This window comes from Papaver somniferum, chromosome 6 (assembly GCF_003573695.1).
Source record: "Papaver somniferum cultivar HN1 chromosome 6, ASM357369v1, whole genome shotgun sequence".
In the NCBI taxonomy this organism is placed as follows: domain Eukaryota; kingdom Viridiplantae; phylum Streptophyta; class Magnoliopsida; order Ranunculales; family Papaveraceae; genus Papaver; species Papaver somniferum.
This window is the reverse complement of record NC_039363.1, coordinates 41437377-41446945: the sequence shown is the minus strand read 5'-3', so window position 1 is coordinate 41446945 and position 9569 is coordinate 41437377. Positions and strand designations below refer to the sequence as shown.

Below are 9569 nucleotides of genomic sequence, written 5' to 3'. Positions count from 1 at the left end.
CTCCCATTCACAGATCGATGTTTTCATTTTCTATTTTCTCTTCTCTCTCTTCTGCCTCTTGTTCTCTCAGATTTTAGGGTATTCACTCTCAGATTTTAGGATTCGATTGCAGATGAGATCATATGTCAATCATAACAGGGGTAAGTCTTCAATCATCATCATTTGTATGTTTTCAATTTAGGGTTTCATCATCTTTTTCTTTTTTGTCGATTTTTAGGGTTTCGTCATCTGTTAAATCATTCATCTAATAGCTTTGTGGTGCTTTGTGTAATAGTTATGCATTAAATTTTAAAAGTCACTATCGAATTTTTCGTAAAAACACTAAATTTTATATTGTTGTTTGTACTCATTGTGTAGATTTTTTTAAATCCTTTCCAATGATATAAAATTTGTAACATTCTAAGGCACGGATATTTAGATATGTTATATTAAAGTTTGATTGCCAAATATACTCTCGAAAAAATATGATGTATAAGGAGTTATAATAATTAGACTAAAATGAGGGACATTTTAGGCTTTTCATGTCCCAAAGAATACCACCAAATTCATTTCCAATCTTTTTATCAAATTGAACATTTTTATTAGGTTTCAATTTACAAAAAAATAGCCATAAAAGGGACTCTCTCCCTACGGGCCCTTCAGGCCCTCCGGTCGGTTGGCCCAATAAGTTGGTATAATGGATTTTGCATTAAGTTTTAGAGTTTCTATTTTGATCTATTTTCATCTAGATTTACTTATTTGTTTTAGGGTTCAATATTCTAGGCAACCCTTTTCCCAACATTTCCTCTGGTCATGATTTTCTAGAGATTAAGCCCTCTCTTTGATCGGTGGTTGCGATTAAGTATCCCATCTCTTCGTTAAAACCAAGAGAACCTTATCTTTTTCATTATTTTTCTTCTCACACCTTCACAACGGAACTATTAGCTCTTTCTCTCGTTTTATTTTTCTTCTCCTTTAACAAATCTCTCTTGTTCTTTTCTTTCACAAATCTAAGAAATCGAAAGGGTAAAAGCTACTCATCCAGGAACGAAAATCGCTTGATATTAGCTCTCCACCCATGATGTGATAAGAGCAAAGACAAACCCTAGAACCCAGTAAACCAAATCATTATTCTCATCTAGCAGATCTATATTCGAGTTATTCTTTTTCTTTGAAGGTAAATTAACGAAACCCTTGATATCTTCTGCCATTTTTTGATATTTATATGATCTATGATACCATGCATCTAATAGATTGAATTTTCACTATTTTGTAGGGAACAACATATTTCAATTGGTCGGGTGGTGATGAGAATAAAGTTTATATTACTAATTTTAAGGTATACAAACTTTATTTCTTCCTCTGATTTCAATTTCTGAAATGAGGGTTCTTCTAATTTATCTGTTTTTGCTTATTTAGAGTTTATATATTTGGATCTGGATATTTTTGATTGATTTTAAGCATTTATGTTGTTCCTGGTCATTCGATTTTGGTGTGGATTTTCTATTTTACTCATCCTTTTAAGTTATGGGTTTTCTTGAATGGATGAAAGCTTGACTTTCCCCTGTTTAGCTCAATGATTGGATGCCCCCTTTATAGTTGTTTTTAATTGATCTCTGAATTTTTTGCATTTTGGTTAGTAGATTTATTTCTGTGTATTGCTGTTGGGTCATTTTTGAAGACTAGTTAGAGAAAGAGTTGGTTCGGCCATAGGTTATCTTCCTTGATAGTAAGTTGAAATTTTCATTACTACTAAAATATTTGATAGATTAACTGATATTTAGGTTGATGTATCAAAATTGGACATTTTTCTTGATTTTTCATGTTTTATATGAGAGATTTGATTTGTATTTGTGCCCCAATTATCTCTTCGACAAACTACCATCTGGATGTTAATGAATGTGTGAACCTTTGTAAATTACTATTTATTTTGGGACCAAATATAAAGTGATCGCATGTGTTCTAGTAGTCATGAAATTTTGTCATGAGGCTTCTGTCTAGAAACTTGTTAATGTTAATATCATGCTAAATTTGGAAATTACTTTGGTTTTGTTTTGTCAATTGGCATCACATTTCTGATTGCTGATTGGATATGGTTTTTGTTTCTTACTAGTTAGTTGCTGGAATGTGGGTTTATCCATCATGGGAGGTTGGTGTAATTTCTTGACCCTGTTCTACATAGGAGGTTTCGCATTAATGATTTTGCTACTATTTTCTTTGTAAGTTGTTGTTATTGTTGTGTTCTTCTATGAGCAGTGCTGGCATCATTATGTAGTTCACTTAGATGTATTTTTGCATGTTTCTCCATAGTTTCTGGAATTCTAAAAATGTAGATATGCATGTATGGAATAATATTATGACGTTCGACCCTGACTTTCATGACTTAACAGGTAATGCCGGATCTCTTCCACCTATGTTACCCAATCAAGTTTGCAAACTCAAGCAACTTAGTCTTCTCACTCTTGCTGAGGTAGACAAGGTATGGTGTAGCTTACTACATAACTCTGAACTCCCTTGCATTTGTCATCGGTTTCCAGAAACTTCTTTGAGGTCTTGGTAGTCCCTTCTACATCAAGGATTTTTCTTTCAGTTATAAATGGCTTTAGGAGATATTGTCCTGACTATTAATTTTATGTCATATCACTATCTCTGGTTGGGACTGCGATGCACCGAGTTTGAGTTGTGTCTATGAAGAACAACTTGGGACCTGATTTTTCTAAGCGGAAAGCAGTCCACTACTCTTCAAGTCAAGGAAATTTCTTAGGGAAGGGAATCATAAGCTACAGTTTTAGTTACTCTGAAAAAAATGAAATGTTCAACTCTATATTAAGTATATACATCGATTTGGTTCTTCAAAGTGATCTTAAAAAATGAAATGCTCAACTCTAAAAATTCCTACCTATTTTTTTTTTTAATATTTATTCCTTTACTGATTTGTGAAGTTCACGAATTTAAAATATTAGTATTTCTAATTTTTTTTTCTAAGTCCACAAAAAGTGCAAATATGCATTTTTCTACTTTCTTAATACCTTTCTCTCTTTCTCTTATAAGTTATACTTTTTCTGTGTAGAGCAGTAAGATATGGATTCCTGCTAATGAAGAACCATGAGTACACGTGTGTAAGTTTTTTTCTTTATCTTGCAGTAAATACCTTCTAATATCTAGTCTTCTGTGTGTTTGGCTAAAAACACCTTGTCTGTGTCTCTTTAACTCTTAGAAATGGTATTATTGGAATCAGGCTGCTGGCCATAGAGGGGTATGAATATATAACTAGCCCATGAAATCTTGTCATCTTAAGTTAGTTCTAAGAAATATTTCAGAGTATTCAATTCTTCTTTATTTTGGCCATTACATAGTTTTGTTTCTGAATGTAATTTTCCTTCCTTTCTTGGTATGTCGTTGACAAGATGCGAGGAGCTGGGGATTGGAAACATAGATGATGGACGAGGCTCGAAGGTAGGTAAATCATATTAAGTTTTTCTAAGTCTATCTGATCATCATTCCTTGTTAACATTTTAGTTGTTAATAGTTTGTCCAAGTCCCATTACAATCCATATTAAGTTTTAAGGTTATAAATCACTTGTATTTGTGGTGCAGGAAGCGTTTATTTCACTTGATGAATGAACTCCCAACAATCTTTGAAGTTGTTGCTGTAGCTGTAAAGAAGCATCACTTTAAGGAGAAATCTTCAGTGTCAAATCACAGCATCAACAAATCAATCCTATTTCAAAAACGGTAAAAATCTTCAGTTTCAATTAACTAGCTAATGTTTGAATTTATGAGCCCAATTTCGTCGGCTTAGGATGTATGCAGTTGGTACCACTCGAATTTATGAATTGGTATTCCAAGTAAATTTTTAAGTTTCAATTTGTTAAGTATTTTGATATGGTTATTCGTGTTTTTTTTCCTCTTTTGGGTACCCTTCTTGTTATGGCTTACTAAACGTTTCTTAAGACTGCTCCCATTTTGATTTGGTTGTTCCATTTCCTGGATATTAACTGAATTATCCAATTGAAATGCAGATTCCACATGTTAATTATGCTGCTTCCCAATGTTAATATTCTTGATTCATTAAAAGAAAGTCTTGTCGCTGAAAACTATGTAACTTAGTGAATAATTTGTATTCTATGAGTCTCTTTGTGTTTTGCTAAAGGCTTGTTCTGTGACCCATGCATTTTTGCAAAGGGAAACAACCTTGTGTTTTCGTTTATGCATTAAAATCTTTAGTTAACTATGTATATGGACTGTTGCTACTTTCTTAGTTCTTATAATTTATAATTGCTAGTCTGATATTATCCAAGTTTAGGTTCAACTGAATGATATTTTAGGTTCAGAATTCTGTTTTCTGTTATTGAACTAATATACAATTTTTTTATCTCACCAAATGACAGGAGGAGATTGCTGCCAAGACAGATGAATTCATTAAAGTCCACAAAAAGTTACAATAGTAGTATGAGCTTCTTGAGTTTTATGTTTGTTGGGAAGCTAAACTCTAATGTTATCTGAAACCCTAATTGGGGTTTTCTTAAATTGTGAGTTGTAGTTGCATTTGAGTAATTTCAGTAGTAGTGTTTTTGGTTTTGATTAATGGGTAATTTTGTGACTTACGATTTGTTATGATTTAAGTATTGTTGGCTGAGTTTTATTTTTGGATGATTGTTGTTGTGACAGAATATGAACTGGTAGAATATGATTAAATTCTTTTTGGTTCAGTTTATGCTTAAATATGAATTGGTAGATATAATTTTGAAGTTTTTTGGTACCATTAGCTGGTTCATTTAAATGGTTACAATATTTAATCCGATACATGTTTGTTTTGCATTCTCTCATATATTAGTTTGTTCATCTGTCGTATTTATCTTGATAATGAAACCAAACATGCTAGTAATATATGTTTCACTGATCTACGAGGAATTTGTGATATGATCAATTACTAATCTCATATATTAGTTTGTTTATTAATCAATCCTGGTAGGAATAACTGGATCCAAGATTATTTCTTTAGTGCAGCATTTCATCTTAACTGTTGGTGCATAAAGAGAATATAACATATGTTTAGTCTACTTACATGCTATCTATTTAAGTTTCTAAACATATGTTATATTCCCTCAAACTTAGGAATATGAACTCTCTCCAAATATCAAACTTCATGAAGAGAGATCGATAATAATGTAGTTCTTTACATTTCTTTATTCTGTTTTTATTTCCACTCTTCTATTGATCCATGAAACTCCAAAACTTGTCATTAACATGTTCCATTTTATTATTTGTAAGTCATGCGTGTTTTGATGCCAATGCTGGAATTACTTGAAATGATAATTTTGTCTATGCTCGCGTTAAATGGTATGATAACAAACCTAATTGATTCATTTGTATATTTTTATTCTCTTGCAACTTCTTATCTCATTGTGTATTAATTAAGTTAAGCTTTTTTTTACTTGGTTGCAGCTCACAAAGTGTTGGCTTTGAACAACAAGTTTTTGGTTGTAAGTATCATAATTAATAGACCTTTGTGCTTGTGTTTCCACAATATATGTACGAGTGTTGAAAAGTGTATTGCAAAATATGTATGGCAGGCCTGTAAATTGGAAGCCCAGGTCCGTCATAATGTATCTGGACTATCCATTTTTTTCGATTGTAATTTAAAGAATTGTCACAGAAATAATTGTTACAAAGAGTGTTAGTTAAAAAGAACACATGTCATCATCTGAGTGCTGATATAAGAGGATGACACGTGTTACAAAAAATTTGTTACAAGCAATAGGTAAACTTATAAGTGTTACTATAACCGTTACTACAGGAACACAGTGTCCTCAAAGGAATCGTTGCAATAATATACTCACCCATTTTCGTGACAAATGAGCCACGTGTTGCAATCCTAAAATTATGTCAATTGTGACAATTAACTGTTGTAACGCTTTTCATATGTGACAGTATCTAGATCTTGTCACAGATAAAAACGTTACAAAATACCACCACAATTATTAATAACGGCCTATTTATAACAGGTTATAACCGTTACAAATTATATAAGTAACAGGTACTGCCTGTAAAAATCCTGGAAATGGTGTATATTGTAGTGGTTTTGGGTTCCCCCTTCTTAATATTATTTTTCCAGATTTAAAAAAAAATCTTTCGTTAGGTCTGTATTGTGTCTGCTACTCCTGTGTTTAAATTACGTTTCTGATGAGATTATTGTGTAGTGGTTCTGGGTTTACCCTATATTGTTATTTTTCCAGATTTTTTAAAGAATCATTCGTTAGGTCTGCATTATTTCTGCTACTCCTGTGTTTGAATTAGTTTTCTGATGAATTTACTATTCTAATTTTTCAGTTTCGGCCTAAAGAACAGACGAAATGGCATCTCAAATCAATATCAACCCACAGCAAGTACCATCTTCTGTTGCCCAGGACAAGTCTAAGAGTTTACGATCCCTTGACGAAAAAAAATCAAGCGTCGTTACTGTTCGTGTTACCAGGAAATGGGAAGAATTGGATTTTATGTCCACCAACGACGTTACCATTGTCGATATGGTCATTGTTGACGAGCAGGTATTGACCATTACCCCTTGTTTCTGTAAATTTGCAATATACAGATTCACTAATATTTCACCAACACCTCTGCTGATACAGGGTGACGAGTTACATGCCATCAACCCTAAAATTTTTATCTGGAAATTTGATAAGCACATTCGAGAGGGTGGTTTGTACACTATTGAAAAATTGCACTTGACTAATGCAAAACCAAAATTCAGGCCAGCACATAGTGAAAAAAGAGGTTATTTTTGGCGGAACACCTCGCTCTCTGCACTGGATGCTTACTCCGTGTAGATTATTCTCCATAATTTCTGCTTCACTGAGTTTGAGGCACTCGAATCTAATCTTCAAAACATACATCTTACAGGTGATTTTTACTGCATATCTTCATCTATGCAATTAGTAGCATATCCCTGTATGATTTCACGGAGAAATCCGTGGTTGAAATGAATGTCATCTGCTTACTTACCATATTACTTACCTTGGACCTCTCATCCATATTTATGTGTATTCCTTAAATCACCCACCCGTTTGTTCTATAAAATCCATACTATGTAGCATGTTTTATTTCCAATGATTTTTGAAACTTGCGCTATTCGAATTTATCATTGTTACCCTTTTCAACTTGAGGAAAAAAAATCGTAACCCCTCTTTTAACTACTTCAGGGAAATCACCCTTTCGACAACAATGTAGAAATGGGAGCAAGGTAGTTAATTAACTGTATAATGAAGTTTACCTCATTGTCCATCTCTGTTTGTTCTTTGCAATTAACTATTTTTTTTTACATGTACGCCAGGTTTGTTCCCTGACAAATCTTAGGAAACTAAGTAGACCATCTTTGTCACTTCATTATTCAGGTATGTGAAAGACCCTAAGTGCGTCCTGTTTTATTCATTTTCCCCCCCCAATATTCTGTAGCAATCGTAAAATCAGACGCTCCTAGCCAACTTCGTAAGTAGTAGATAGGCAGATTAGTCAAGTTAATCTTTTTCTAGCATTTTTTTGTTGTTTCACTTCCTCATTAGTCCTACAAGAAGTTTGGATTCCAATTTCTCTTATAATTAGGCCTATACATATGTCGCAGGGTCTTTTAGAAGAATTAAAAGGAGTTATTCATTCACACACAGATAAAATTGATTTTTGTGAATCCTGTAGCAAATTTATCATAACCATTTATATCTTTACATATTTCAGATTTGACTTTAGCAATCAAACATTACCATGCGTGTCTCTGAATTCCTCTCAGCATTGGCGCAATTAGAAAGAGACATTGTTGTCAAAATTGTGAAACACACGTCTCACATTTCATAGTTTTGCTCATATGTCAGTTGCAGGGCTAAATCGACTAGGAAAACCTGTAGGTTGAGGTGGTTGGACTATGAAGTGGATCTCATTGGTCGTATGCGTGCACTAGCTTCGTGGCAACATGTGAGTTTATATACTACTTATTAATAGCATCTTTCGCCAACAGAACCAAACACGAGGTTCATTTTTAATGTATGGTTGGTGCTACACAGAATTTAAAAGTGAGTATGATGGCATATATTTCGCGTTTTAACATTTTGGGTGGATTTAAAACCAAAATTTTACATGATAGAGGCTGACATTACGAATGTAAAGGTCACACCAAAGAATATCCAATTTTTATATGATTGTGGGTTCACGCTTGTTAACCAACGTTGTTTTGATGAGGCCACCACCTTCAAAGAGTCTGTCAAAGCCATAGTTTATTTTTTCGGTTCCTACCACTTGGCTAGCTGTGTACACTCCCTCGAGGTTATTAGCAATTTGGTTATATCTCAGATCTGGCTAGCAGCCTAGCAGGTTGTTGGTTTCAGTCATTTGGTTATGCATGACAGGGTGTGTAGATTAATCACATCATCTGAAATTCAGCGTTAGCGATTACCAGAATGATGGTTTGTTTTCTTCCAGACATTATTATATATATGTACATTTTTTTTTCATTGTTTCTCATTTGTTGTTTTTCAGCCAGCGGATCCTATAGGGGAAACTCCAAAATCAGAAGACAAAGGTCAAACATAATATCAGCTCTTTTATACATACCGCCATTTAGGTTACTGCTTTCAAGGCTTTATGTCAAAGAAGACCCCAGGATTAAGTCGTTTGCGATATGTATAGACAAAGAAAATGTAATTGTGTAAAAAGTAAGGAATGCAAGGGCAATTCTTTTTCATAGACAACTAACATCATATATGTATAATGTATAGCATTTGGTTCTTCATTTTCTGGGCATTTTTGTGGTTCATAGCTTTAGCTGATACACACAGTATTCAAAAATTTATGCTTTAGCTTAAGCATTGCATCAAAGACATGTGTGAAAGCACGTGAATCCCTAAGCCATTGTTCGATAAATGAAGTTGATTCCATTTCGTTAAAGAGAGGTCTTTACATCTTTCTTGACAAACATAGATTGTTTGATGTCATTAAGATTTTCTCCCTAGCACATCCCCTGCCATCAACACCTCTATCATTCAATAGTCGTGCATGTGAATAAACAATGCACCTCATAGCTATGTATGTAAAAATAGTTAAAGAAGTGGACTCGAGCATACTTGACCCCAAAAATAATATGTAGTCCCTGAGCTCTTTTGCAGAAATTTACTTCGTGCCAAATTCACACCTCTATATTTCTGGTGGCTCTTTTCGGGTTTTGGTATGTGGAAGAAAGCAATTTTGCTAAATGAGGTTGGGGAAACTTGGTCAAAACCACACCTCTGGCTATTCCCCGATCGAGTAACCTATAACGAATAAATTTCAAAGTAACAATTATTTGAGTTTTTGCAAATGGGTTAGACTTTTTTGATCTTCTTTTCTTTCATCCAATAATCTTGCAACACAACGAAAACAGGGACATAAAAGTTTAGGCTGAGAAGATTCCAGTGCGGGGAAAAATAAGAAAAGACATTTACAATAGGATTTTATTTTTTAAATACCTTCATTTGTATTTCAGAGAATGTTTGATGTCCCAGCTTAGTCCATTGCGAAATAGCCCGTGCCGTAAGGCACGGGTCATTCCCTAGTATGTTAATATG

The 9569-nt window shown here is 33.7% G+C and overlaps 1 protein-coding gene and 1 long non-coding RNA gene across 16 annotated transcripts; both read left to right on the top strand.

Moving 5' to 3' along the window:
• The first annotated feature begins 878 nt into the window (after positions 1–878).
• Positions 879–4691, top strand: LOC113287387 (PHD finger protein ALFIN-LIKE 4-like). 15 transcript variants are annotated; one of them, XR_003330033.1, is made up of 9 exons: positions 879–1156; positions 1256–1318; positions 2093–2198; positions 2370–2458; positions 3055–3098; positions 3197–3235; positions 3387–3435; positions 3577–3714; positions 4371–4691. XR_003330033.1 is itself a non-coding variant. In XM_026536125.1 (3 exons), exons 1-3 carry the CDS (start codon positions 3416–3418, stop codon positions 4483–4485), a joined length of 273 nt encoding a protein of 90 aa, XP_026391910.1. In that variant the 5' UTR covers positions 3197–3415; the 3' UTR covers positions 4486–4691. The 15 variants fall into 15 exon arrangements, 1 of the variants encoding a protein (XP_026391910.1); XR_003330032.1 differs by having other exon boundaries at positions 3050–3098; XR_003330029.1 differs by having other exon boundaries at positions 3050–3235.
• Positions 4692–5253: 562 nt separating this feature from the next.
• On the top strand, positions 5254–8840 carry LOC113285605. Its single transcript, XR_003328785.1, has 8 exons — positions 5254–5322; positions 5428–5465; positions 6313–6530; positions 6612–6882; positions 7182–7222; positions 7313–7373; positions 7845–7944; positions 8506–8840. It is a non-coding gene; the product is annotated as an uncharacterized LOC113285605 (long non-coding RNA).
• Positions 8841–9569: the final 729 nt, after the last annotated feature.